At 60.4% G+C, this 27958-nt stretch overlaps 1 protein-coding gene across 3 annotated transcripts; it reads left to right on the top strand.

Moving 5' to 3' along the window:
- Positions 1–83: 83 nt before the first annotated feature.
- Positions 84–27855, top strand: COLEC11 (collectin subfamily member 11). Of its 3 annotated transcripts, XM_026009213.2 has the most exons (7): positions 124–213; positions 3895–4038; positions 8564–8635; positions 20622–20693; positions 22975–23028; positions 26995–27090; positions 27223–27855. In XM_026009213.2, the coding sequence occupies exons 2-7, from the start codon at positions 3921–3923 to the stop codon at positions 27612–27614; spliced, it is 804 nt and encodes a 267-aa protein (XP_025864998.1). In that variant the 5' UTR covers positions 124–213; positions 3895–3920; the 3' UTR covers positions 27615–27855. The 3 variants fall into 3 exon arrangements, with proteins under 3 accessions (XP_072623908.1, XP_072623909.1, XP_025864998.1); XM_072767807.1 differs by lacking the exon at positions 8564–8635 and having other exon boundaries at positions 84–213; XM_072767808.1 differs by lacking the exon at positions 20622–20693 and having other exon boundaries at positions 84–213.
- Positions 27856–27958: the final 103 nt, after the last annotated feature.

Here is a 27958-nt window from a genome sequence, read left to right as displayed (position 1 = left end):
GCAGGCCCGCGGATGTATTTCAAACAGGAAGCGCTTTGCAGATAACACAGCAGACGCCAGGCTGATTCGCTGGGCAGCCTGACAGCCCAGGCCACGCTCGCCGCCCGTGGGGCTCGGCGGCCTCCCTAAATAGCAGCCATGCGGCTCCAGGAGGCAGTGTCCCCGTGGGTCCCCGACGGTCAGGACGCCCCCTCCACCTGGTGTGCGCTGCAGGTAGGGATGCTCGGCCGGTGCCCTGGCCGCCTCGGGGAGCAGGGGGCCCTGTCAGTCTGCGGGGATACGCTGGGCCGGGAGGTTCCAGACGTGGCCAGGGCGAGGACTCAGGTGGAGGGCGCACGTGGGGTCTGTTCTCAGGTCTCCCCGGAGGGTGCAATCGGCCGAAGGAACCTGGCACTAGACTTCCGAGGTCTGATCAGTTCAGGAGCTCCGGGTGGGAACTTCCCGGGCTGACGCAGGCCGGGCGTGAGGGCTGCCCGCTACCCGACGGCCCGGGAGGGCTCCGACGGGGCACAGTGTTTGCCCGAACCCCCGTGTGAAAGGTGTGGAAGGTGGCCGTGCGGCTCGTCCCCGGGCAGCAGGAGCCGGCTGTGCCTGCCACCTGTGTGTGGGGCCGCGTGGACCGCGTGATGGGGACCCGAGGCCGGACCTCCGTGGGGCTCAGCGGCGGACGGGCCACGTGTGCGGCTCGGCAGGCCCCGAGGCCAGAGCCGGTGGATGGGTCCCTTCCTCCCAGCCCAGCGGGCGCTCACAACTGGCCCTCGCTCCAGGCCCGAGGGAGGGGACTTAGGAATTTAAAAGCCCCCTCGGGGAAGGCCCCACGCGGCCCCCACCGGACTTCCCATCTGCTGGGACACGATCCCTGCTGGCAGAGTCGAGCAGGGGCCTTCCCTGCGGGTCCAGCTCATCCACGGGCTTGAGAAACCTGGCTGCCCCCTGAGAGGACGGGCAGTTTGCGGGAAGCTCGCTCTAGGGAAAGGCCTCTTCCTCCTTTGTGTGGGCGCCGTCCGGGTGCACCCTGGGGAGAGCCCTTGTCACTGGGAAGTGAGCACCTGGGTGGGCGGCGGGGGGGGGGGGGGGGGGGGGGAGGGGGGGGGGCGGCCGCTGGTGGAGCTCCCTGGGGCTTCCAGCTCGGCTCTCCCGCTCTCCCGCTCTCCGGTTCTCCTTCTCCGGCTCTAAGTGCTGGGCCCTGCTGCAGGTGCTCAATGAAAACCTACGATTGTAAGTTTGGCAAATTAAGCCACATTCCCTCCCTCCCTCCCTCCCTCCCTCCCTCCCTCCCTCCCTCCCTTCCTTCCTTCCTTCCTTCCTCTTTCTTTCTTTCTTTCTTTCTTTCTTTCTTTCTTCCTTCCTTCCTTCCTTCCTTCCTTCCTTCCTTCCTTCCTCTTTCTTTCTTTCTTTCTTCTTTCTTTCTTTCTTTCTTTCTTTCTTTCTTTCTTTCAAAGATTTTATTTATTAATCACGAGAGACAGAGAGGCAGAAACAGGCAGAGGGAGAAGCAGGCCCCGCCCCTGCAGGGAGCCCAATGTGGGACTCAGGGTCCTGGGATCATGACTTGAGCTGAAGGCAGATGCTCAACCGCTGAGCCACCCAGGTGCCCCAAGCCACATTATTTTTATTTTTTTCAAGCCACATTATTTTTAATTGTCTACTTCATTTTCTCTTTCTCTCTTTTTAAAGATTTTATTTATTTGAGAGACAGAGAGTATTTCATTCTTACAATGAGCTTCTATTAATTTTTCCAAACTGAATTTCCCCTGGGAAACCCTGGCTTCCTGCGCTGGAGGGAGGGTGGGAACCTCCTGGTCTCTGGCTGGGAGATGGAGATAGGGTTCTTACAGAGGACCTGGAGGGGCTGTAGCTTCTCCGTTTACAAGCAGACTTCCTCTCCCTGGAGGACAGAGAAGAGCCAGGACTCCAGGCAGGGGCTCCCCCCAGGCCTGGCCTGTGCTCACCAGGAGATGTGGGGATGGTGAGCGGCCAGGGCCACAGGGAGGGGCTCGCCCCTCACCGCACCCCTTCTAGCTGCAAACTCCCGTGTTAGCTTTTGACACCAGAGATGTTTAAAAAAATCCAAGCCCCATCTGCGTCCACAAATACCACAAAAGCAAGAATCCACAGGCTTGAGCTCAAATGTAGGTGGATCAAATGTTTATTGTGACTTTTTAAAAACTGAGATGCAATTTTTAAAAAAGATTTTATTTATTTATTCATGAGACACAGAGGAAGGCAGAGACGCAGGCAGAGGGAGAAGCAGGCCCCATGCGGCGTGTCCGATGCAGAACTCGATCCCGGGACCCTGGGGTCGTGGCCTGAGCTGAAGGCAGATGCTCAACTTCTGAGCCACCCAGGCATCCCAAAACTGCGATACAATTGACCTACATTATATTATCATTACTGTAAAGAGCTACATTCTGGAAAGAACCCAAACGTTTGCTTCTCAGGCCGCAGCTAAGTTCCCTACAGTTAGAACACACTAGCCGAGAGGCCTGGCCGCTCCGCTCTCCGGAGACTGTTAGGAATTCTAGGACCCCGGTGGATGGCAGGGCCGTGAGCCGCACCAGCCGGGGTCCCAGGCACTAGTCCCAGGAGTCCCGCATGGGCCTTAGGCATGAAGAGCCCTCACGGAACATGAAAACCCGTAGCTGGAGAACATGATGCTCCAGGTGTGGCTGGTGTGAACTCACCACCCATTCCAGCACCCTGCGGGGCCCCCGGCGCTTTCCCAGCTGCAGGTGTGCTCACATGTCACCTGCTTCCACAGCAAGTTGCCAGCACGGGACACAAAGCCCAGCGACCGGGGAAGGTCGAAAGGGCCAAAGCTCATCCCTTTTCCCTCTCCATGGAGTGGTTCACTGGTGCGGGTGCAGGTGCAGGTGCAGGTGGGCCCAGTGCCGGCATCCGGGTCCAGCCTCCAGCCACCATTCCAGTGAGAACCCCGGCCCTCGAGGCAGTTTCGGGAATGAGAGGAGATCCACGTGTCCATGTTTGGTAGGGAATAGCGGCTCCTTTCTCTATCAAGTGTGAACAAACACAGTGTAAAATCCCACTGCCTTCATGACGTGAGGAGGTGCTCAGTGCTCGGTGCTCGGTGCTTGGTGCTCGGTACTCCGGTGGCTGGCAGGAGCCAAAGGGAGAGGTGAGGTGCGTCAGGGGGCCCAGGCCCGACCCCACCTTCCCACCTACCAGTGGGGTAACGCTGTTTCCCTCATCTTTGGTCCCCTGACCTGTGAGATGGGAGCGATGTGCTGACCTTTGATCGTCAAAGTCTCAGGTGCTGGGTCTCTGGGGGCTGCCACCCATCCCCGGGGCGACTCGGGGCCAGCTGTGTCCTCCTGAGCCTTCTGGCTCTGTCCCCGTCGCACTCCCACTGGGGACTGGTGCTCAATGACAGAGGATGGACGAGCCAGGGCTGTACGTGGCGACATGGGTGAGCCCCGCAGCGTAACCCTGAGGGAAGCAGGTGGGGCTCAGCAGGGGGCACGCGGACCCGGTGCCTTGGGAAGCTCGAGGCCAAGCACGCTGCACACCGTTCTGTACGGACACACCTGCGCACAGTCCTGCTCGGAAGCCGCGGGAGACACGCGATCGTGGAGCACGGCTCCCGGGGCCGTGGGGGCCCGGCCTGTGCTGGGGAGCTGGGCGGCTCTCCCGTCTGTTCTGGGCGCAGGGTCATAGCTTCCACAGGCCCACACGCGGGCCTTCGTGCATGCTGAGTATCAGCCACAGGGCAGCAGGGGCGAGGATTGGTGGCCGCCGTCAGGATGGAGGCCCCAGGGTGGTGGCTGGGCAGGGGAGGCTAAGGCGGGCCCACGAGGGACAGACAGGCCCCGACAGCTGCCCGCGCCCGGCCCCGGTTTCTGAGCTCCCGCCACTGTGTCCCCTTCCTTCGTGCAGGAGCCACTGTCCCGCAGGTGCTCGTGATGAAGAGGGACCTGGCTCTGATCGGCCTGGCCTTCCTGTGGCTGCTTCCACTGGGACGTCCTCAGCAGACGGCGGAAGACGCTTGCTCCCTGCACATTCTCGTCCCGGGACTCAAAGGTAACCTGGACCAGGCCTCCCGAGGGTGTCTGAGGCCCGAGTGCTGGTGCGGCTGAAAGCTCGGGGGTCTGAGTGTTGCGTGCCTCAGTTTCCCCTTCTGCAAAATTAAGGCCGCACTATGTAATGTCTACACCCCCTTTGGCCAAGGGGTTCTGTAATTCTGAAGCTAGCCGCTGTCTGCGCCTCGGCCCACAGGGACCCCATAAGGGCCACTGACGTTTGTTCCAAGCACCGCACACGCCACCTCAAATGACTTTCAGAATGAGACGATCTCATCTGGCGCATTTTGCAGAGAAGGACATTTAGCAGTTTGCCAAATTGGGTCACAGAGCTGTGAAGCCAGGGCTCCTACGCTCGTTCCTGAGATCTCTTAATTCTTTCTTTAAAAAACAGACAAACAAAAAAACCCAAAAGCTGTCTCTGGTTGGTTTGCCTATAATTTACCTCCAGGTGGAGCTTGCTCTGCAGACCAGACATGGGGTGGGCACCAGCCGGCGGGCAAGTAGCACCCCGCATCTCCCCGGGTTTCTCCGCAGCACACCCAAGAGATTCCAAACCTTGTGATTCCCAAGCAGGACCAGCTCCACAAGTCCAGGGGCCCAGGTCAAGATCAAAGTGTGGGCCTCGTGTTCAAAAGGGATTTAAAAAGCCTTGAGACAGGGACAGGGCAGGTGCCCCGCGGGGGGCTGGCGAGCTTGGGCGTCCTGCTCGGGACTCACACCGATTGCCTCCCCTGCCCCCAAACGCGGCCCCTCCCTTCCCGCTCCGACTGCAAGGACCTGGCCCCAGAGCCCGGTCTCTGCCAAATGGGCCTTTTGCGGGAATCCCGTCGGCATTCTCTGTAAGGAGACCTTGGAGGAAGCAGACTTACATCTAGGGGCCGTTGACCCGTGATGAGAATGACCACCACCAAGGACGGAGCTGGACATCCCCGGGGACCAGGCCCTTGTGAGGGCGGATGGGGTCGGCGAGAGCAGGCTCCAGCCAGGGGCGGACAGGCAGGTGGCCTCAGTGAGCCGGGCCGGAGTGGGCTTCTTGGAAGAGGATGAGGCCTCTATGAACCCTGCTCCGTGTAGGACATTGTCCTCCAGCAAGTGAACAGGACGGGCCCCCAGGTCATGCAGAAGCCACGTGGGATGTCTCGGGGCTGCAGGGGTGCATTCCAGACCCCGTGGTGAAAAAAATCAGCAGTATTGTCCCCTAGTCTGGATGGCCGTAGTCTGTCCACACCCGTGGGACAATTCCAGTTGTGAAACTTCCTTTTTTTTTTTTTTTTAAGGTTTATTTATGTATTTGAGAGAGAGAGAGTGAGAAGGAGCATGGTAGGGGGAGGAGCAGAGAGAGGGAGAGAGTCCCAAGCAGACTCCGTGCTGAGGGTGGAGCCCGATGCAGGGCTCAGGCCAGAGATCATGACCTGAGTAGAAACCAAGAGTCGGACGTTCAACTGACTGAGCCACCAGGCGCCCCGAGAAGCTTCCTGAAGTCCTTTCAATCTGGTGTCTTGTTGTTCTCTCCAGCTTGGCTGAGGTATAGTTGACAAGTAAAAGTTGCGTGTGTTCAAGGTAAACGTTAAATTCACAGACACGTTGTGGGGTGATGTCATTAGCCCGCCCGTCACCTCACCACATCCCATTCTGTGTGTGTGGGGTGGGGGCGAGGACCGGGGGTCTCCTCCTGGCCCAGGAGCAAGGCGACCTGACTAACACACGCCTCCGGGGACCTTCTCCTTGGCGCATGACTTTGCTGCTTCCTCTCCTCTATGGGGTGACGTCCGCTGTGGACGCAGGTGCCAGAGAGCCAGGAGCATCCATGGCCCTGCCTCAACTGGCCGCAAAGACATTCAAGTACCTGCACCAAGTACCTGACGTGTGTCTTCCCTGTTGGGTCGAGAATGAGCCCAGATGCCATCCAGGCAGAAAGCTTTGTGCCATGGGTCTTCACGTGATCGGCAGGGAGGCCGCAAGGGGTGAACGCCGGCCACGGGTCCTTCGCTTCCTTGAGGGAGGAGAGGGCCGTGTGTCAGTGAGGGGGAATGAGCGGGACTCGTGGGATGTTAGCCCCTCCCGCTAGAGAAATGCCTCGTCCCTTCCAACTGTGTACGGCTAATCGGTCCCAAATCAACACCTGGTAAAGGGGAGGGCGTGGGAGAGGACATCGGGCTCCCTGCACAGACAGTACAGAACCTGTGTAAGTCCTGGGGGAGAGGCTTATGGCGATATGGTCCTGGGTCCTTGCAGCAGGGCCACCGCTCTGCAGGTCCCCGGAGACCCGGCCAACAGCCCCCTCGGGCCCTGCCCGCTACGACCAGCGCTCGAAGGCAGCTTTGTGCTTGAGAAGCACATGTAGGGCTCGGCCCCAAGGAGGAGGCCCAGCTCACTAGGAGACAGCGGGCCCGGGAGGCACCCTGCCCCCAACGGCTCCTGTGGTCTCCCGCGCTGCCCCCCACCCCCGGGTGTGGGTGTGAACAGCGAGGGACCCGCCCAAGTTCCTTCCAGTAACACCCACGTGGTGTCTTCCAGGACCCAGGGCACCCCATCCTCGGGGCTGGGGCGTTTACACCACCCAGGCGCTAGGGAGGCTCTCTGGACGCTCCCGCCACGGGGACCACGGCGGAGCTCCGGGCGCCTGCCCCCCAGGACTGGCCGAGACACGCGGGCCAGTACGACCGATCGTCCGTGAAGCAGAATCTTGGGGAGCAGAGCACGGTGTTTGAGGGATTTTCTGATGATCTGAGAGAGATAAAAGCCATGTGAGGTCACAGTCCTAGAAAGTCCTGTTTTTAAGGGTGTAGTTTTCCTGTTTCCTGCCTCAGGGAGAGGAGGGGTGCGTGGCGAGCTCACTCTGTTCGTGTTTCTCGCTGGTCTATCCACGTGTCTCCAAGCATTGCTGTTGTAATAACTTCCTTTTTCAAGAAAGGTGAAGTACCCAGAGATTTAAGGGCCACGAATGTGCGCTAAGCACGTGTCAGCCCACCCTCCGACGGGAGGCCGGATGGAGCCTTCAGGGCGGTGGCCCGAAGGTGACAGCGACTCGCCAGCCCGGTCTTCTAGGTTTTGTTGGCACTCACTTTGCCTTTTCACTTTGTTTACTTAAGTTTCTATGGACTGTCCCCTCCATCGGCCCCACCATCAGTTCTGGGAATCTCACTGGGGGATCTGCAATGCCGGCGAAGGCCTCACCAAGTGTGAGCGCCTGGGGAGGATCGCAGGGAGCTGAAGTTCCTAGATGTTGGCAGCGCTGCCCGTACCGGGCGGGGGGCGGCCCGGCGGGGAGGCAGACGAGCCCTGTGATGGGGAAAAGGTCCTGGTCACTGGAGACAAGAGTCAGCGGCGAGGGGCCCAGGAGGAGCAACCTGGAGACTCAGGTGAGGAGGTGGCCGTGAACACCTGGGCTCCAGGAGGAGACCCACGGAGGACGGCTTTCAGGACGGGGCGTCATTTGTAACCACTTTCCGCCTGTTGGTGGTTTTGAGAAGGGACGTAACGTACTCAGATCTGTGTTTTAGGAAGACGGCTCTGGTGTGGGTTCGAGTTGTGGGGACGGGGAGGGTGGGGGGACCTTGGTGTCTGCCCTCCGGCCTCCCGGCTCTGCCCCCGCCACACCCTGCCCTGCTTCTGCGGTGTCTCCACGTTGTGCAAACATTGGTCCCACGTGAGCCGAGTGAGGACGGTCCCCAGAGCTGCACGAGCCCCAGGGCGGTCTGCCTGGGACAGAAGACGGGCGGGACAGGGACTGGGCCCCTCGCATGTCACAGAGCCGGGCGGAGGCTTCGCTGATGAGGGAGGCGGAGTGACTGCCATGCCCAGGGCTTGCCGTCCGGGACAATCGGTGTGTCGGCCAGAACTGGGAAAGTCGCAGGAGGGACTCATCCCCGGGGAAGCCATCAGGTCGGGGTGTGGCGTGCCAGGTGTGGGCTATCAGGAGACAAGCAGCGCGAGTCCCCGTTTCAGTTCTGAATGAGATAAGCGACAGGCTGGGAATAGCAGGTGGCTGCGCCATAAAGCCTGGGGAGCGTGCAGCTCGGCTGAGAGGACACACCTGGCAGCGAACCCGAGTCCGGTGGCTCCGTGTGCTGCAGGTGGGGGGCGGGTGGCGCGTGCTGCAGGGACCAGGGGATGCCGATGTGAGCACCTGTTAATACCCCCCAGGTGCATCAGCCAGATGCAGGGCAGGAGGCCAGGGGGACACCTGGCCGTGGGGCATCCCCGAGACCCCTGCTCTCCTCATGCTGCCGTGAGGGCGGAGGGGCAGCAGGGCAGGCAGGGGCGCCAGCGGGCAAGCTAGCCCAGAGGGATCACTGGAGGGGCACCTCGTCCCTGGAGGGGTGAGTCCCAATGCAGATTTGGGCAGGAAGCCCCGGAGCCCTCGGTGATGGAGGTGGGAAGAGGGCCGGAAGCGCCTGGGGTCGGGAGCGGTCAGGAGGAGACAGGAGGTCTCGGGCCCGGCTGGCCTGCTGCGGCTCCTCCACACATCGCACTGGATCCGGGCTCAGAGGAGCTCCTAAACGCGCTGACTTCTTCCACAGGGGATGCCGGAGAGAAGGGAGACAAAGGCGCGCCCGGACGGCCTGGAAGAGTCGGCCCCACGGGAGAGAAAGGTACCTGCCGCCCCTCGGCCCCTCGGCCCCGCCACCCGGCTCTTCTCAGACCCTCCGCCATCTGCCCAAGAGGCACAGCTGGTGCTCCGGCTCCCGCAGGTCCACAGGGGAGGGGGGGTGCGGGGATCCGAGAGGAATCTGACACCGTGTCGTGAGCCAGGGCGCAGAGAGGGCGCCTCGCCCTCCAGGAAGCCCCGCACGTCCTGGGAGCGGCACGTAGCGGGGTGGTCACGTGCATGCAAACCGGCCCAGACCCTCTGCAGCCTCACCTGCAGCACGGGGGTCACTTGTGAGCGTTACCTATACGTGCAATTGAGAGGGTGTGCAAGATAGTCTGGAGGGGTGGCGCAATTATGGAGAGGTGCAAACAGTGTTGGAGGTGTGCCTGACGTCGTGGGCGTGTGCAAGCAGTTGAGGAGGCGGGCGCGCAGTGATGGAGACGTGCAAAAATTGATGGGGGTGTGCGAGCAGTTGAGGCGTGCAAGCAGTGACAGAGGCGTATAGATAGATAAGCAGGTGTGCAAGCAGACGAGGAGGCGTGCAAAGGACCAGGTGGGTGGAGTCGGTGGGGTGTGGGGTGACACGGTGCTGGGGACACCTGTGGTCCCAGACCCTAAGCGCCGAATCCATTTCCTTCCCCATAAAAGCGCATTTCTCCGTCTGCCTGGGGGCGCGGGGTCCCACGGAAAGAGGCTGTACAGGCCACGGGGCCGCGCAGTGGACGTCGAGGCGCTCGGTCAGCGTCCGCGCTCTGCGCCCCTCGTCACACCGCCGCCCTCCAACTGGCCCCGGCCCACCCCTAAGGCCCGAGAGCGAGTCTCCAGTGTCCAGTCACTGTGACAGCGCACGGAGAGGCCACGGAGCGTAGACATCCAGGCCCACGTGCTGTTTTGTCACCTCTTGGAGCTCCAATGTACGGACCTTCTCCTCTGACGTCCGAGCGACGTCTACCTCTACCATCTCCTCCACCACCTCCTCCTCCTCCTCCACCACCTACTCCTCCACCACCTCCTCCTCCTCCTCTACCACCTCCTCCTCCACCATCTCCTCCACCACCTCCTCCTCCACCATCTCCTCCACCACCTCCTCCTCCTCCTCTACCACCTCCTCTTCCTCCTCCACCACCTCCTCCTCCTCCTCCTCTACCACTTCCACCTCCTCCTCCACAACCTCCAACTCCTCCTCCATCACCTCCTCCTCTTCCATCTTCTCCTCTACCATCTCCTCCACCTCCTCCACCTCCTCCTCCTCCTCTACCACCTCCTCCTCCTCCTCCACCACCTCCTCCTCCTCTACCACCTCCTCCTCCTCCTCCACCACCTCCTCCTCCTCCTCCTCTACCACTTCCACCTCCTCCTCCACAACCTCCAACTCCTCCTCCATCACCTCCTCCTCTTCCATCTTCTCCTCTACCATCTCCTCCACCTCCTCCACCTCCTCCTCCTCCTCCACCACCTCCTCCTTTACCATCTCCTCCACCTCCTCCACCTCCTCTTCCTCCTCCTCCACCACCTCCTCTTCCTCCTCCTCCACCAGCTCCACCTCCTCCTCCACCACCTCCTCTTCCTCCTCCTCCACCAGCTCCACCTCCTCCTCCACCACCTCCTCCTCTTCCATCTCCTCCTCCTCCTCCTCCTCCTCCTCTTCCTCCTCCTTTTCTCTTCCTCCTCCTCCTACTCTTTCTTTTTTGGTTGTCTTTTTCTATCTTAAAAAAATCCTTATGGGTTCTTTTCCTTCTTGATATGTAAGATAGTTTCGTACTTGTATTTTCTGTGCGTGTCTCTGAATAGTTCCTTAGTTAAGTTGCCAGAAGTGGAATTAGGAACTTTACAAAGGTTATCTGCACATACATTCTTACATTGGTCCGTGTACTTCCCACTAAAAACAATCTTCCCGTGTTTTCAGGAACACTCTCCATCCGTGTGCTGAGCAAATGCAGGAGGGAGTGAGGCGGGAGCTCTGCTCCTGGGGCCCCTGCAAGAAACAACGAGGTAGTGGCTGTTGGGCAGAAGCCAGCCAAGCTGACTCAGGGAAGGGCTGACCGGGGCCGGCGGGGCGGGCTCTGGGGTCTGCTTACTCCGTGGGGCCCGTCTTCCCATCCGCGGTGCTGGAACTGCTTCACAAAGTCCTTGGGTTGGGATAAGTAAAAGTATCTCAGAACTAATTAGTGCTTGCAGTTTCTATTTTATTATTATCCTTCTTATGAAAGTGGGAAGTGCTGTGATATGTTGTCTTATTTTATTACTGAACTAATTATGAAATTTGCACAACGGTAAAAGGGATGTTCCTCTACTCTTTTGTGTGGGTGATTTTATACTTTGCAGTCAGGAAGCAGATAGCCCCCCTACTCCAGACAGTCACAAATTCATTTCATGATCATATTTCATTGGTGTTTTTTCAAAGTAGCGATGTTTGAGCTCAGCAAGCAAGTGGCAGTAAAGTCCTACCTTCATTAAGCAACTGCCTTGCTTCAAATTTTTCCGACATATGCTTGTGATAGAAAGATTATATAGACCTGAAGTGGTGAGAAAATCATCCACAATAAAATCATCCAGATATTGCCACTTATTTTAGTATATTTCCTTTTTGGTGCCCTTTCCCCCCCACTTTGTTCTAATTGTATTGTTCACATAAATTTGCATCTTATTTCTTAAATTTAATGTCAAATTTCAATGTAACTGTTTTTCATGCTGTGAAGTCACTTTAAATGGATGCCCAAGGGGATCCCTGGGTGGCTCAGCAGTTGAGTGCCTGCCTTTGGCCCAGGGCATGATCCTGGGTCCCAGGATCGAGTCCCACGTTGGGCTCCTGGCATGGAGCCTGCTCCTCCCTCCTCCTGTGTCTCTGCCTCTCTCTCTCTCTCTCTCTCTCTCTCTGTCTATCATGAATAAATAAATAAATAGATCTTAAAAAAAAAAAGATAAGTGGATGCCCAATATCCACTAGTAACTTAAAATCCCAGCGCCGAGGGCCTGTTCTAGTGTGGGGGCTTCCGTGGGGCTAGGGTGTGAGAGATCGGCCTGGCCCCTGCTGTTCGCAGCCCCAGGCCAGCAGCCACCGGGTCACCCGGTGCGACTCCCTGGACATGCCAGGCCCCGCGTCAGCGAGCGTTGGGGCCGTCAGGGCTCTGGCACCGCCACTGACGAATGAGCAGCTTTGGTTTGGGGTTTCGCAAAGTGCAGATTACGGAGAACACGGCAACCCAAGCGCGTGTGTTTGGATGACTGAGTAGTGGAAGCAGTTATGCAGAAATGTAGGAAGTATCCTTTTTTGGGTGATTTTTAAGAAGATCGGCCATAGCGTGACACATGGAAGAGGATAAAACGGGATACAAGAACAGACACGTGACTCATTAAAATATTTACAAAAAGACACAGAGAAAGGATGGAAGAGAAACCAAAATATTAGTAGTAGGTATTTCTGGGCTGTAGGATTATAGGCATGTAAATTTTTCTGTCTCACTCCTGTGTTTTTGGTATTCTCGGCAAGGGCCTGTGCTAATTTTCGATGTCAGCACGTATTTATTACCGGAGGCACGGACGCCCCACATGCTGATGCTGCGCTCGGGGTCCCGCTGGCTGTGCAGAGCTGTGGGCCACCTCGGAAGTGTCACCCCCCTGTCCCCCGGCAGGAAAGCTCCCAGGAAGGATGGCCTCAGCTCCCGTGGCCTCCGCGGACCCCGCTGGGCCCCTGTTTCAGCCCGGGTCAGCTTTATTTTGCGATGGTTGTTCCTACCAGTGATATTCTTTATGGAATTGTTGGAAGACTATAGCTCCTGTTTCTTCTCTGGCTGGCGTGGAAGTCAGTGTGAGGAACGCCCTGCAGATACTTCGGGACTGCTCTGTTTTCAGATTTGCTCACCGGCCTTGGTCTCTGTGGGCTTTTCCACACTCTGGTTTGTCCTGCGGGGCGGGGGTGGGGGGGACCCCTCCTCTGTGTCTAGTGTCCCATCAAGGACCTTCCTGCCGTGGGACACCCTGCCTCCCCCCCCACCACGGTGATGCTGGGTGCCTGTCCTCTCCCTGCTGATGGCTCCTGGGACGCACGCCCGTCTGTGGGGAGAACTGAGGGCGGGGTGGCAGCCACGGCTGGCGGGGGGGCCCCAACACATGTCACTGCACCTGTTCAGGCAGCAGCGGCTGGGCAAGGTGGGGCCTGCTGGGCTCCCAGGTGCACAGTAGGGCAGGATCACAGGCCCCGCAGACTCACTGGGGAGGGGAGGCAGGGGTCTTGCAGACGCCTGGTTGCCCCGATACCAGCACTCGCTTCGCACCCACGACTCTGCTCTGAAGCTTTCCTCGGTTGTCATCTGTGCCAACCAGGGTGTGCTTCCCCTCCCGGGCCTGGGCCGCGGGCAGGGGTGCTCCCACTTGGGCACAGCGTCACGGTGGCTGTCGGGGGGCCCAGAGCCTCCCTCCGGCGTCTCGACTGACAGCCGCAAAAATGATCACATGTGGTGTCCTGTCCTCAGCTTCTTCCAACCCCACATTTTTCATTTCATTTGAGTTGTGTGAGTTCTAGCAACACCCCCTGAGCCTCCTGTCCTTCTGGCACGTTCTCTGGGTGATGCCCAACCCTTCTCTCTGTTCATCACTGCAGGGTGGGGCCCTTCCTTGGGTGTCTATGAGTCATTTTGCATAAATGCCCCAGAGCAGGGCTTCCTCCCCTCTGGATGGATCTGTGGTCCCAAATCCTGCCTCTCCCTCAGTCCTTCCTTCACATCTTGGACAAACTCACCTCCAGGGCAGGCAAGAGGCAGTAGGAGCTGCTGATACGGGGCCTGCTGCTCCTCCCAGTGGGACAGCTCCTCCTTTATGGGCTGCTGGACGTGGGGACGGTCCCTTGTGATCCACTAGCTCCCTGCCTACTGCCCACTGCTCACCCAGACCCCAGGTGGGAGCTGGCCCAGGGCGCCCTGTTCTCTGGGTCTCATCCTGTTCTCTGGGTCCCAGGGGCTCTCACTGGGGGTGGGGGCGGTGCTTCCTCCTGGCACCCCACCTTGCTGTTGGCTTCCAGTGGGCACGTCCCTCACCCTTTGCCTCCACAGCTAATTGCTCTCCCTCCCCTTCTCCCCATTCTTTTTTATTTTTCATGCTCTGTTTAAAAGACAACATGTTATGTTCCAGCTAAGGTAGAAAATTTTGGGCAAGAAAACATATTAGATGTATGTATAAGTGAGGTTATTCAAATGCGATTCATGCTGTGAGGCTCTGTGCATGTGGTGGGGTGACCTGCAAAGGTAGCTGGAGCCCTCACAGCAGTGCCAGAGGAAGACGCAGCCACTCACACCAGTGGTTCTTAAGCGTATTATTTTCCTCGTGAAGCAGTGCAAGTGTACGTGTGGGGATCACATGCAGGCAGAGCAGGTCCTGGGGGCTTGCGGGCATCACGGACCCCCCTGCCCTGACACCTACTCTTAGGGCTTTGCAGGGCAAGAAGACCACGGGACTCTGAATCCATCCCGGAAAGCACATCAACTGCTTAGACTCATGAACTGTCCCTGACACTGAGGGTCGAGGGACAGCTCTCCTGGGACCCTGGGGGGTGGCCCGACTAGTGACTGGCCCTTTATGGCAACTCCCGACAGGTATGTGGTGGGCACCCAGGCCTGTTTCTTTATTCACTGGGCTCCATGCAAGGTCATGGCCAGTGGGGCAGTGAGTGGGGACCACTCACTTCCGTCTTGGTGACTCCAGGGCCTCATGTGAGATGTGGGACATGGGAGGTCCTTGAGCAATTGAAAAATATCTTGAAATTCAGTATCTTTGACTATCTTCAGATCTCTGGTGACCCTGCCCATCGTGCTGAGGGTCCTGGGGTGCGTACACGTGTCCCCGCCCCGGGTGGTAGAGGACAGGTCTGCGGCCAAGGCTCCGGCCACGCCGAGCTGGGCTGTCTGCAGTCTGCTGACCATGAGGCTTAGCTTCGCCGATGCTTCTCAAACTAGTGCACGCGGGAACCCGCTGGGCACTCCTTGAAATGCAGCTTGGGTTCGGAGGGTGGCTGAGAGGCGGGCATCGGTCGGCAGCTGCCCTGGAGGTGCTGTTCGTGATGCTGCCCTGGGGCGTGTGCTGCGGGTGGGTCCTGAGCATCTGCATGCTGTCCCCCAAGGCTACACCTACACCTGCACCTGCACGCCCTGCCCCGTGGCTGCACCTACACCTGCAGCTGCATGCCCTCCCCCGCGGCTGCACTGCCTGCACCGACACACCCTCCCCTACGGCTGCACCTATACCTGCCCCTGCACTCCCTCCCCCGGCGGCTGCACCTGTACCTGCACGCCCTGCCCCGCGGCTGCACCTGCACCTGCACACCCTCCCCTGCAGCTGCACTTACACCTGCCCCTGCACTCCCTCCCCCGCGGCTGCACTTACACCTGCCCCCTGCACTCCCTGCCCCGCAGCTGCACCTATACCTGCACGCCCTTCCCTGTGGCTGCACCTACAACTGCACCTGCACGCCCTCCCCCGCGGCTGCTCTGCTCCTCTTAGCTTCCCCCAAATGCAGCTGCATCCAAGTGGGGCTGGGCTGCAGGAGGGATGGCTCCTTGGCTGACTTGCCGCACGTTGGGGGATCTCAGGCCAGCACTCGGAGCAGCCCCCTGCGGGGAAACTCAAACAAAAGAAAGTGCCGGCAAGCTGATGGATGCGTTTTCTGAAATAACAGAGGCAGGCTGAAGGGTCTGCAGAAACCTCCTGCTGTCCCGTGTCCTTTATTGAAAGGAGAAGACTTCCCCCATGCCTAGTGTGCACAGCTTTGTGGCAACAGTACAGAGCTGGCCTTGCTGACACGGCCTGCGACCTGTGTCACCACGGTTTTCAAGGCTCCTCATTCCCAGATGCGCTGCTAAGACAGGATTAGGGAGGCGCCTGGGCCACCTGTCTGAGGAGCTGGGGACTCTTCTGGCAGGTGGAGGTGGAGGGTGACCCTACGTCAGGGACAGGCTTTCTGGGCTCTGCACCGTGCCGTTACCCTTCATGAAAAATCGCTGGGGAAGCTGAATTCTGAGTGCTCTATTTGCCCCGTCTCCACTTCAAAGGACTGCGTGAGATCTTCATTAAAATTAATAAGAATTACGTGCCTGCTGCGAGCTGCTCCCGTTCTTTCGTTCCTCGTGTGTGTCTAGAGGACAGACGGCTCTCGCACACCTCTCATTAGTGGGACGGGAGGAGGAAGGGGCCTTGCATCAGCCCCAGCTCCCTGGGGAGCTCTGCATGGAGCTCTTCAAACTCGAGGGGACGGGATCTAAGTGTCTCTGCTGCATTTCCAATCATTTCCTACAACCAAGGGAGGGACATTTATTTGCTTTTTGCAAAAAGCTTCTTGTCATTTGGGGGAGCAAGAAAACCTTCCTGGGAGCAGGAAGGCGGCAGTAGAGCCCTTGTTCTAATCGCGCTCCTCTGGGAGCCTCTGGGTTTATAACCACGATCCTTTTCTACCCACGGGCTGCTTCCCAAGAAATGTCTGTGGGTGAAAAGAGGTCGGCCGCGCAAACCACCTGGGATTGCTGCAGAGAATGTGTTGACTGTCTCAGCGGATTTTAATGGTTCTCACCTCTCCTTCCCCAACACACCCAAGAGGTACAATGTTCCTACTGGGAGCAATAGGTCAGTGTGCAGGGGTGCTGGCAGGGGGCGAGCGTGAGGGGTGCTGGGGGGCCTCCTGGGTGCCCTGGTGGTCTGGGCTCACACCCAGCTGGTGCTCACCAGCTGTACAACCTCAGGTGGCCTGTGTGCACATGAACGAGCATAAGGGGTGTGTGTGTCTACTTGTGTGTAGTTGTGTGTGTGTACATGTGTTTGAACAGGTGCAGGTATGTTTGCACACACGTGTGTGTTCACGCAGGGGCCTGTGAAAAATCACAGCTTCCCCAGCAATTTTTCATGAAGGGTTTATAGATGCATGTGTGTTAGCATGTATGGCGTGAGCACGCATGTGCGTGCATGCATGTGTCAGTGTGCTCTCTGCCCAGCACCAGCGAACGGCAGCTCTTCCCAGCCTGCTCGGGTAGCGGCTCTGCCCTGGGGTGGGAGCGTGTGCGCGGCGGGCTGGGGTCTCTGACCCCCTCCAGGCCCGCTGGCCCCAGTGCCCGGCCCCTCCCCACGCTGGTGCTCCCGTAAGGCCGTTGGGCATGTGGCACGAGCAGGTCCTCTGGTGCCTCAGGGCCTGGGGGGGCCCAGTGGAAGAGGCCACTGTCTAGGGGGAGAGGGGCCGCTGGCGAAGGCAAAGGGCTGGCGAAGGCCGCTGGTGGCTGCCCTGCTCCCCATTGGCCGAGGGCCCTGAGCCACGGCACAGCCCGGGGGGCGTTGGTGTTCCCACAAGTGGTCAGCCCGGCTCTGGGGTTTGGAGCCCTGGACGCCGACAGAGGCCTCAGTCCGGGTGAAGCGGACGCTACCAGGCGCTCGGTGACACGGGCGCTGGACACCGCTCTGGTGCCACCTCCCCGATGACGATGCCGGGGCTCAGAGCGGCGGTAAGGTGTCCCGGGTGCCCGGGTGAAGGACTGGGGCCGGGCTCCCAGCGGCCTGACAGCGGGGCCCACACCCTGAGCCACCGAAGGGCAGCCTTACCAGCGCGCTGCGTGGCTCAGGTGGGCCGCTTGGCCGCTCTGACTTCCCGGCTCTCGTGGGGTGGCAAGTGTCCCCTCGGGCCGCCGGATGAATACGGGGCTGCTTACACGCGGAGGTTTACCCTCCTGGTGCCCGGGGCCCACTGAGAGCAGGGTGCTGGCACGGCGGGAGCCCGGTGGGGGCTCAGGGACCACCTGCAACACCTGCCCCGTGAGGCCTCGGGTTTTCCCCAGGAGGCCCGGGCCCCACGCTTCTCCCAAGGCAGGTGCAGGGCTCAGTACCCACCGGAGGGGGGGGGAGGAAGGGCCACGGGCACAGCAACACCCGTGAATCGGCGTTGGCGTGGGGTGGGCGATGCAGAGATGGCCCAGGAGGGTTGGGAGCAAGGAGCTTAGGGAGGACAGTGGCCCCGCGGCCTCGGAAGGGCGCAGGTGCGGAGAGTTTTGCTGCAGGATGCTCTTTGCAAGAGGCTGAGCGGGAGCACCGTCCTCACCTCTGGGGCTCTGACCACACGTGTGGGCCCGAGGGCCCTAGGTCGGGACCACAGAGGTGACTCGGTCGGCCGCGCTGCCTTCGCGGAGCACTGCACGCTGGACCATGGGAACAGCACGTGTGTTTGTCCCGGGTCGGAGGCCGAGGTCTGGGATCCGGCTGCTGCTGCTCGGGCTCTGGCGACGGCCTCGCCCTGGCCGGACACGACCGACATCCCCACGATGGGAGGCGGTGAGCTCTGGTGTCTCCCTTCCTGCAGGCGCGCCCGTCCCCGCTACCTCCTGACTGCGTGGAGCCCCGGTCACCTGCCGCTCCCGTCGCAGGGGTCAGGGCCTCAGCCCTGGGGGGCAGGGCGGGCGGGCTGCGTGGGAGGCAAGGGCCCCCGGGACGTTCCAGACGGTGGCGGGGACACAGCACAGGGCTGGGGGCAGCCAAACCCTCTGGCCTGGCGGCGGAGCCCCTGCTCCTCCTTCAGCACAGCGTCAGGGTGGTGTTTGGTGTCCCTCCGCGACAGTGACTCCTTGGCCTGTCGCCCCACATGCCCACACTTGGCAGCGACGGCCACGCCGTCGGGAGCAGGGTGACCCCCGATGGAAACCCTTCTGTTACGTTTCCCTCTGGTGGCCCTGGCGGCTCACCGTGGGCTTGACGTGGGTGCACCTGTCCCGGGGACCCCGGGGGCAGGAAGGGCCGGGCGGGAGCCTGGAGCACGCTCCTTGGCAGTGACTCAGGGTTGGTGGCAGGAGGGACACAGAGGAGCACGGACGGCCAGCTCCCAGCGCTGCCCCCACGCAGACCCCCTCCCCCTGGGGTGCCGCCCCCACCCCCTGCTGCTCCCTGCCTGCGGCCCCGACTCTCCACTGGGCCCCCGACCCCACCTGGGGTCCCTGTGACCTTGTACCTGGAGGCCTGCGCCTGTCCTCGTTCCAAGGCTTCTCTGCGGCGCTCAACCGATGGCCCTGCTCTGTCCAGGGCCTCATGCTCGCCACGTCCCACCGGTGTCAGGGCGCAGCTCCCACCCCGTGGGCGCCCCACCTTCTGCAGGGTGACCTCCAGACTGCCTGTGTTTTCAGTTACCCCCTCCCTGCTGGCCTGGGGCCCTGCTGGACCCTCCTGCTGGGGGTCCCCACGGGAACGCCCGCTTCCTGGTCCCCTCCCCCGCCCCTGCGTGCCCGGCGCCTCCCCACCATCGCCGCTGCCAACCCCTTCCCAGACGAGGCTTTACTTCAAGCCCTACGTTCCCCACCCCCGACACGGCTGCAGTGCACCTGCAGCCCCCCTGCTTCCCCGGCCACGTGTCCTCGCCCCCTTCCAGCCCCTCTTGTTACCAGGTGCGTGTCCAGCCTGAACCCCGTCTTGTCTCTCTCCTAACTCCCGACCTGGCTGTTTGTGCGTCAGCCCCCAGGTCGCCTTCCCCCACCCCCAGCTGGGTCCTGGGCCCCTCGCCAGGGCTTCCCCGCGGCGCCTCTCTTGTTACGACACTTCTCACACCTGTTACGGGTGCCCGATCCCCCCACGTCCCCGGCACCACACCCACCACGCCGTCCACAGGGTCTGCGGCCTGAGGCGCCTCTGTTGCGGCTGGGCCATCTGGCCTCGGTCTCCTTGTCGTCCCCACCTACCATGGCGCCTGGAGAGGGGCGCTGGGCCTCAGAGCAGCAGGTCATGGCTCCGTCCTGGTCCTGCCATACACTGGGCGCTTGACCCTGACAGGCCACCCAGGCCTGCGGGGCCTTGTCTGTGCAGCGGGTCACGTCTGTGACCAAGTAGGACAATGGATGCGACTGTGCTTTGTGGATAAGGTACTGTGAGGCCAGCGGTTTGTGTGTCACGGGGGTGTTTCCCTGTCAGCCGGGGCTGGTCCCAAAGCCTGTGCCCTGTCCCCTCATCTCTGTCCATCCCTGATGTAGCCAACATCGCCAATTCAAGAGCTCCCGGCAGGGCCGGCCCCAGCGTTAAGGCGTGAGCAGGTGTCAGCGGGGCTGAGCCTGGCCCGGACGCAGCGTAAAGTCCTTCCCGTCACCTCTGTCCTGCATAGCTGCTTGCACCAAATTGCTTTTAGTTTTATTCAGTTTAAGGTCATTAAATTAAATCTGATTGCATGTTCCCTTTACCATGAGGGTTCTGCGTGTATTTGCTTGGGATTTGCTGGCTCGGTTTGCGGTCTGCGGGGACCACCGTCAACGGGCGGGGGCGGATGCCAGGTGTTTAAGAACATTGTGGGATAAAACCTTCATGTCGAGAAAATCCCCTCTGCTGGTGCCATTTGTCCCATGAATGGGCGACACCTGCCCATCTTGGTCGCCGTGCATTGGCCAGTCCTGTGGGCTCACGGCGCGTGGACGGGTCCCTGGGCCAGCCTGTGGTGATGCGACCGTGGGAGGGGCTCGGGGCAGCGCGGGGTGGCCACCCTCTGTGCTGCGCAGAAGGCTCTGACGGGTGCTGGGCAACCAGGCCCTGCTGGGGGTCACGAAGCATTCCCCGGGCCCTCCTCTGTCACGCTTCTTCCCGGGGACGGGAGCCACCCGTGCACCTCCAGCTCCCGAGGGCAGCCCATGGGCCAGTCGGCGGGACTGTGGCCTGCTCCATGTGGCCTGGGGCCGGGACGGAGGCCAGACAACCTCCCTGCACCGATGTAGCTGCCGAGCAGGAGGGGCCGTGGCTGTGGTCGAGGCTGGTGCTCGTTCCGCAGCGCGTGTGACTTCCCGGGGGAGGTGTGCCTTCCTGAGGTGTGCCTTCCTCCAGAAACTCTATCAGCAAGAACCACCCGGGGCCCATCACTCGCGTGACCTGGAAGAGACGAAGACGAGAACTGTGCATCTCCGTCTCCTCTCGTGTGCGTGTGTGCGTGTGGGTCATGTGGAGCAGGAGGTGTTCTGAATTACCTGTGCACCAACCAACTTTGATCTTGTTGTTTTCTACAGGAGACATGGGTGACAAAGGACAGAAGGGCAGTGTGGGTCGCCATGGAAAAATTGGTCCCATTGGTTCTAAAGGTACTTGCGACGCCCTTCTTGCCCCATTCCCTCCCAGGCGGACGGCGCGGGCGCCCTCGAATGGTTGCAGGTTGGCCGTCCCGCCTGGGGGCTGTGCCTGTTTATTTCTGTGTGCCTTGCGCACGGTACGTTCGGTCCCAGGGTTTGCATTTGGGATCGGTCAGAGTTACCTGCGGGGTGTGCGTCCCCCGGGGTGGGGCGAGCGCTCCCAGTCCCAGAGGATTCACAGGGCACCCGGGTGGAGAACGAAGCGCTGAGCCCTGTTTGGGTGACGGGAGGGCCGTGCTCCAGAAACACTGCCCACCTCCAGCTTTGGTGACTTCTTGAGACTGTGGGGTGGCTCTCCGTGAGAACGGGGCCTAGGAAGGCAACAGCCAGCGTGAGAGCAGCCCTGTAGTGATGCCCGCGGGTGCGTGGGTCCCTCTCGCGGCCTTGTCTGATGGCACAGCCCTGCAGGGGTGGGCAGGTCAGGAGGCCCAGGCCCGGGAGGACGAGGATGCTCCGAGCCACCCGGGGAGCAGATGCTCTCTGAGCCCCTGGTGCGTCCTGTGCTGGAGTCTCGCAATGAGTGGTCCCGTGGAGGCCTCCCCACCTCTCCTGGGGGTGCTAATGAGGAGGCCAAGGCTGGGGGGCGGGGTCGGCTGCCGAGCACCTGGGGCAGGGAGGGGTGCGGTGTGGGCTGCTCCATGCCCGTACCAGGGTTCTGCCGGGGCTGTGAGCTGTGAGTGGGTTGGAGCGGTTTGTCCTGACTGGTGGCCACGCACCTCCCCGTAGCTGCAGCCCGTCCCTGGCAGGAGCGGGGCCTCGGCCAGGAGCGTGATGGAGACGGGCCAGCTCCGCGTGTCTCCTGGCAAAGCCGTGGGGAGCAGCTGCTGGGACAGCGCACCAGGGAAAGAGCACCTAGACCTGCAGGGTGCAAAGAGGGACAGGTGTGCTGCACAAAGGCTTTGACAAATGGTGGTGACATACTCATCACATGAAAGCGGCCACTTTAACTATCTCCGAGTGCACAAGGCAGGGCATTAGCACACCTGCAGTGACGTACAGCCAGCACCACCGTCTCCGGGACGCCTCATTCCCCGAGGAGGGACCGAGTCCTGGTGGAGCAGGGTCTCCGGGCCCCTCCCTCCGCCGTGCCCCCTCTCATCCGATTCCCGCCTCTCCACGGGTTTGCCTGTTCCATGGGAAGCACCGATGTCTGACTTAGTCCACTTGGCATCACGTGTTCACGGTTCGTTTCCTTCCTTCCTGAGGCTGAATCGTGGCTACACCACGTGTCCTTGGGCCACGCATCTGCCTCTGGGGATTTGGGTCGTTGCCACCTCTTAGCTGTCGGTGAGAACTCAGCGCCTGCTGGCGCCCAAGTAGAGACGTGTGTGCTTTTCGTACGCGACACGTGCTCGGGGTGAAGGCCAGCGTCTCGCCGAGGGACAGCGTGCCGACAAGCCCCTCGTTGGCTTAGCTCACGCGCTCAGCTTCCCGGGCCCTCGTCGGCTGACCTTCGGGTCACGTTCAAGCCCCGATGCTGGCGAGGGAGTCACAGGCTCGTGTGGACGGGACCGACGCCCTCTGCCTCTCCACGCGGACGGGATACAATGTGAATCCAGAGCGGGGGAGGCGCTGCTCCTTCCCCGTCCCACGCCAGCGGGGACGTCCGGGCTGTCTCAGGGAGGACAAAGATCACACGGCAGGAGTACTCATGTGCCGCTGATGGATTTGTCGTCTGACTTTACAGGAGCCGGACAGCGTTGTTGGCACGACTGCGTCCAACCCCTTTGTTTTCGAAGCTGGGCGGCAGGGTGGGGGGGGGGGGCGCGGGGCGTGTCCTGTCCCCAGGAGGCCGCGTCTCAGGCCGGGCAGCCCCGATGGTCCCCAGGCCCTCCCACAGCCAGCATCCCGCCTTCTCTGTTCCCCTGCCGTGACGGGGGGCGAGCACTGGAGTCAGATTTAGTTGTCACTGACTCAGGGTTTGTGACATGATAGCTACAGATTGTTCTATGACACAACCGGGACTTTTCAGAATCGACTTCAAGGAGGACCGTCTGGTAATGTCTCTCATCTCGTGATGAGCATATGCTCCACGTCACATCAACAGAGCCTGAAGAATTAATTATCTGTAGAGCACACCTCCCCGTATTCACAGCAGAGGGAGGGTCTGTGGGGAACCCTGGGACATTACACGTGGAAGAAATAACACCGTGAATCTTGGCAATTCTGACCTCATGTGATGTGCCCACCTCTGCTTGACCTTGGTCTGACCTTGCTCTCTTTTTTTTTTCAGGTGAAAAAGGAGATTCTGGTGACATAGGACCCCCTGGCCCTAATGGAGAACCAGGTATGATATAGAGGGTCCAAGGTTTTTAAAAATGTATTAAAAGTTGCATTTTCTTTCTTTCTTTTTCCTTTCTTTCTTTCTTTCTTTCTTTCTTTCTTTCTTTCTTTCTTTCTTTCTTTCTTTCTTTCTTTCTCTCTTTCTCTCTCTCTCTCTTTCTTTTTCTTTATTTTTTAGATTTTATTTATTTATTCATGAGAGACACAGATTGAGGCAGAGACAGGCAGAGGGAGAAGCAGGCTCCATGCAGGGAGCCCGATGTGGGACTCGATCCCAGGACCCTGGGGTCACGATCTGAGCTGAAGGCAGATGCTCAACCCCTGAGCCCCCCAGGCGTCTCTGCATTTTCTTTGTTTTATTGAGAGATAACGGACATACATTCCCGTAAAGGATTAAGGCGCACAGCACGACGGCTTGATGCACTGATACTGTGAAATGATCCTCACCATAGGTTCGGCTGACACCCATCTCATATCTAGAAACAGTAAAAGGACAAGAAAGAAAAGGAAATAACAGATTATCCTTGCGCGAGGACTCAGAGGACTTGCCATCCTCCCAGCTGCCCAGTGTGTCACGCAGTGTCAGCTACGGGGCTCACGTGCGTCACATCCCTGATGGGCGTTTACCCCACACCGGGGACCCTTCCGCTGGCTCCCGTCCCCCAGTACACATGGAAGTGAGGTCCTGCAGTCTGTCCTTCTCCTCCTGACTCGTCTCACCCAGCTATAGGCCTGCAGGGTGCATCCATGTCACCAGTGATGGGGTTTCCCAGGGCGCCTGGGGGGCTCAGCCGGTGAAGCGCCTGCCTCGGCTCAGGTCGTGATCCCAGGGTCCTGGGATCGAGTCCCGAGTTGGGCTCACTGCTCAGCGGGGAGCCTGTTTCTCCTTCTCCTTCTGCCCCTTCCCTCGCTCATGCTCTCTCTCTCTCTCTCAAATGAATAAGTAAAATCTTAAAAGAAAACAACAACATCCCAATGACAGGGTTTCCTAATTGTTTAGAGCTGAATAGTCTCCGCTGTGTACATATGTCACAGCTCATCAACCCATTCATCCATGGATGGACGCGCACGCTGGTTGGCTGGTTTTTCTTCCTTCTATAGCAAGTCTTGAGGGGCTTCCATTGCTTGCGAAGCTTATAATGTGCAAAAAAAAAAGAGTTAGTTGAAGAAGCGCCAAGTGGGAGGCATCACACTCTGGGACTTCAGGCTATCCCATAAAACTACAGTAATCGAACCAGCGGGGCACTGGCATAAAAACAGTCACACAGACGAATGGAGCAGAACCGAGAGCCCAGAAATAAACCCAGGCATACACGGTCGATTAACACTTGATAAGGGGGCCAAGAAGACTCCACGGAGAGACGACGATCTCTTCCATAAGCGGCGCTGGGCAGATAAGACAGTTACACGGAAAAGAATTGAACGGGATCCCTATCGTACACTGCTCGCAAAAATTAATTAGAAATGGACTAAAGACTCAAATGCAGGACCCGAACCCATGGAACTCCCGGAGGAACACACCAGGATGAAACTCCCTGATGCGGGCCTTGGTCACGAGTGCTTGGATAGGACACCTCACGTATTAAGTCACAAAATGAAAAGTAAGCCAAGTGGGACCACCTCCAACCAAAAGCTTCTGCAGAGCAAAGGAAACTACCAAGAAAGTGAAAAAAGATTCGCAAAGTGCACGTTTGTTAAGGGGTGAAGATCCAAAACATATAAAGAGCTCATGCAATTCAATAACCAAACAACCTAATTAAAACATGAGCAGGGACGCCTGGGGCACTCAGCCATTGAGCGTCTGCCTTGGGCTCAGGGTGTGACCCCAGGGTCCCGGGATCGAGTCCCGCATCGGGCTCCCCGCGTGGAGCCTGCTTCTCCCTCTGCCTGTGTCTCTGCCTCTCTCTCTGTGTCTTTCACGAATAAATAAATGAAATCCTAAAAAAATAAAAAATAAAAAAATAAAACTTGGGCAAAGTACCCGAATAGACATTTTTCTAAGGAAGAGGTACGAAAGGCCAACAGGTGCCTGACAGGACGCTGAACACGTCTAGTCCGTCAGGGGGATGCAGATCGGTATCACAGTGAGAGGTCACGTCACACCGGGTGGATTGGCCGTTATCAAAGGACAGGTGTCGGCGAGGAGGCGGGGAAGGGGAGCCCTCGTGCCCTGCTGGAGGGAGGGCAAGCTGCCGCAGTGCTCTGGGGACAGTGCAGAGGGTCCCCAGCAAGTTGAGAATGGAGCTACATGTGGCCCAGCGACCCCGCTCCCGGGAATATATCCAAGGGAAACAACAGTGACTCCAACAGCGTCTGTGCCCCCGGGTTCATGGCGCATTATTTCGAGTAACCAAGACGTGGGGGAAATCGCACTGGAGAAGTCGGTGCGAGTCACGGACTAAGACCGCAGCGGTCTGGGCTTAGGGGCCCCCTCCCCGTGGGCTTCTGCTGCCTCTGCTCCCCCGCGCCTCCCCCACCCTGCTGGCCCCCAGCCCGGCCCTGCCCGGCCCCTGCCTGGTGCGTGCCCACCATGCCCCGCGGCCCCATGTGTGTGTCGCCCTCTGCGCCCGGCAGGCAGGTCCCCCGCTGACCACCGTCCCGCTCTGTTCCCCGCTGCCCATTGTCTTGCCTCGTCCCACACTGGTCCTCACCGTCCGTGCTGTCCTCCATCGGCACAGCTGTCCTGTGTCCCGTCCCTGCCACCAGCCCCTCGCTCGGGGCTTGCTGTCAGGCCTCGGGGTGGGGAGCCCTGGAGCCTAACAGGCCTCCCAGGGGCTGGTCCTGACCGCCCCCCCCACACCCCGTGTCTGCGAGACGCTCAGGCGTCCACTTGCTGAATCAGCCTCTGTCTCTCTCTCTCTCTCTCTCTCTCATACGGCGTCTCCACTTGCTGTCATTCATCCCGATTGTGATGTTCAGAGAATAGGCCTTGAGAAAGCTTGGAGCTTGGATATGGGGGAAAAGAGGTTTCTGAGTAAAAAGCCCTTGTCTGAAGGGCTCGGACGGTGCTGCCGAGGGAGGAGGAAGGCTGGTGGGCGTCCACCCGGCCGAGCCGTCCCGGGCCGGGCGCAGCACCTCTGTGGCCGCCTCTGGACACGGCCGGTCCCGCGGGGAGGAGGCCAGGAGGCCTTTGGGGCCACCCAGGAGGCTCGGGGACACGGGGGACCAGCCCTGCACTTGTCCTGCAGAGCCCAACCCCGAAAGCCTGGCCACTGGTGGGGAGCGTGGTCGGCCCGGGTCTCCGATGAACTCCTGCCGCAGCACCAGCCCCGGGCCCGAGCGTGGTTTGGGACACCGAGCGGGAACCGGATCTGGGCGTGGGAAGCGAGGGCGACCTGGACGCCGGGTGACGGACGGGGGCTGAGACTCTGGAAGGCGGGCCCCGTCGTCCAAGGGGGGTGGTCAGGCCGGAAGTGCGGCTGGACCCTGCGCCAGGGGCTCTGCGGGGAGAGGAGGGTCCTGCACGCGGACTCTCGGGGGGCCGCCCAGCTCGGTCCTGGGGGAGGCGACAGGCTGGCCGTGGCCGGGTCCCCTGCTGCAGTGCGGACGGGGATGGGGGTCTGAAGAGGCCCTTACGAGCAGCGCTCCTCACGGGAGGTGGCTCGGGGCCCCCTGAAGGGCCAGCACCCCGACCTGAGCTGGCACGGCCAGCCGTGCCGTGCGATGAGCCCTCAGGCCCTGGGGCCCCCACCATCCTCGGAGGGTCCCACTTCTCTGCGGCTGCAGGGTCACGGCCCCGCGCCACCCTCCAGCCTGTCCCCCTGCACGTCCCCTCTTCCTTCCCCCAACCAGAGCCCTAGTTTGGAACTGCGCTGCCCTGTAGTGGCTCCACGGCTCGTCCTTGCCCTCAGGGTGGAGCCCGGGATCTGCAGCCCAGAAGGCCCGCGGGGTCCACTTGCCCAATAAGCTTTCTGCCTGGGCGGGGGGCGGGGGGCGGTGACCCGCTAACGCCAGGGCCGCGTCCCCGCAGGCATCCCGTGCGAGTGCAGCCAGCTGAGGAAGGCCATCGGGGAGATGGATAACCAGGTCACCCAGCTGACCACCGAGCTGAAGTTCATAAAAAATGGTACGTTCCCTGCGTCTCCCCGCCCCCTCCCCGCCCCGAGACCGCGGTCCGTGTGTCTGGCGCGTGTGCCGTGCACCGAGTGTGCGTACGGAAACGCGAGTGCTCACTTTCCAGCACTGCCCCCCCCCGCAGCTGTGGCCGGCGTGCGCGAGACGGACAGTAAGATCTACCTGCTGGTGAAGGAGGAGAAGAGGTACGTGGACGCGCAGCTGTCCTGCCAGGGCCGCGGGGGCACGCTGGGCATGCCCAAGGACGAGGCCGCCAACGGCCTGATGGCCGCCTACATCGCGCAGGCCGGCCTGGCCCGCGTCTTCATCGGCATCAACGACCTGGACAGGGAGGGCACGTTCGTGTACTCGGACCGCTCCCCCATGCAGACCTTCAACAAGTGGCGCAGCGGCGAGCCCAACAACGCCTACGACGAGGAGGACTGCGTGGAGATGGTGGCCTCGGGCGGCTGGAACGACGTGGCCTGCCATGTCACCATGCACTTCCTGTGCGAGTTCGACAAGGAGCACGTGTAGCGGGCCGCCTCCCGGGTGGCCGCCCCCTGGCCCTGTGCCCCCGGCCCCGGCCCCCCTGCCTCCTGCACGGGGCCCCTGGTGCCCGCGGCCCGCCATCGGAGGACGGGCGACATTGCCGGGCGTCATTGCTGCAGACGTGAGGTCTTGTCACCCGTATGGTAGCCACACGCTCATTATGGAACTATTACTCAGAATCGCTCTCGCCTTTGTCCAAACTATAAAATAAAAGCTTGAAAGACGACAGGAGTTCATCCAGACAGAGGCGGTGGGGTTTACGGGACGGTCTTCCTTTAGATTTCTGCGTGCCGAGGGACCCGCGTCACCCTGGCCGACGTCTCTGTGAA

Source organism: Vulpes vulpes, chromosome 8 (genome assembly GCF_048418805.1).
Source record: "Vulpes vulpes isolate BD-2025 chromosome 8, VulVul3, whole genome shotgun sequence".
NCBI lineage: Eukaryota > Metazoa > Chordata > Mammalia > Carnivora > Canidae > Vulpes > Vulpes vulpes.
This window is presented reverse-complemented; position numbering and strand designations above follow the sequence as displayed.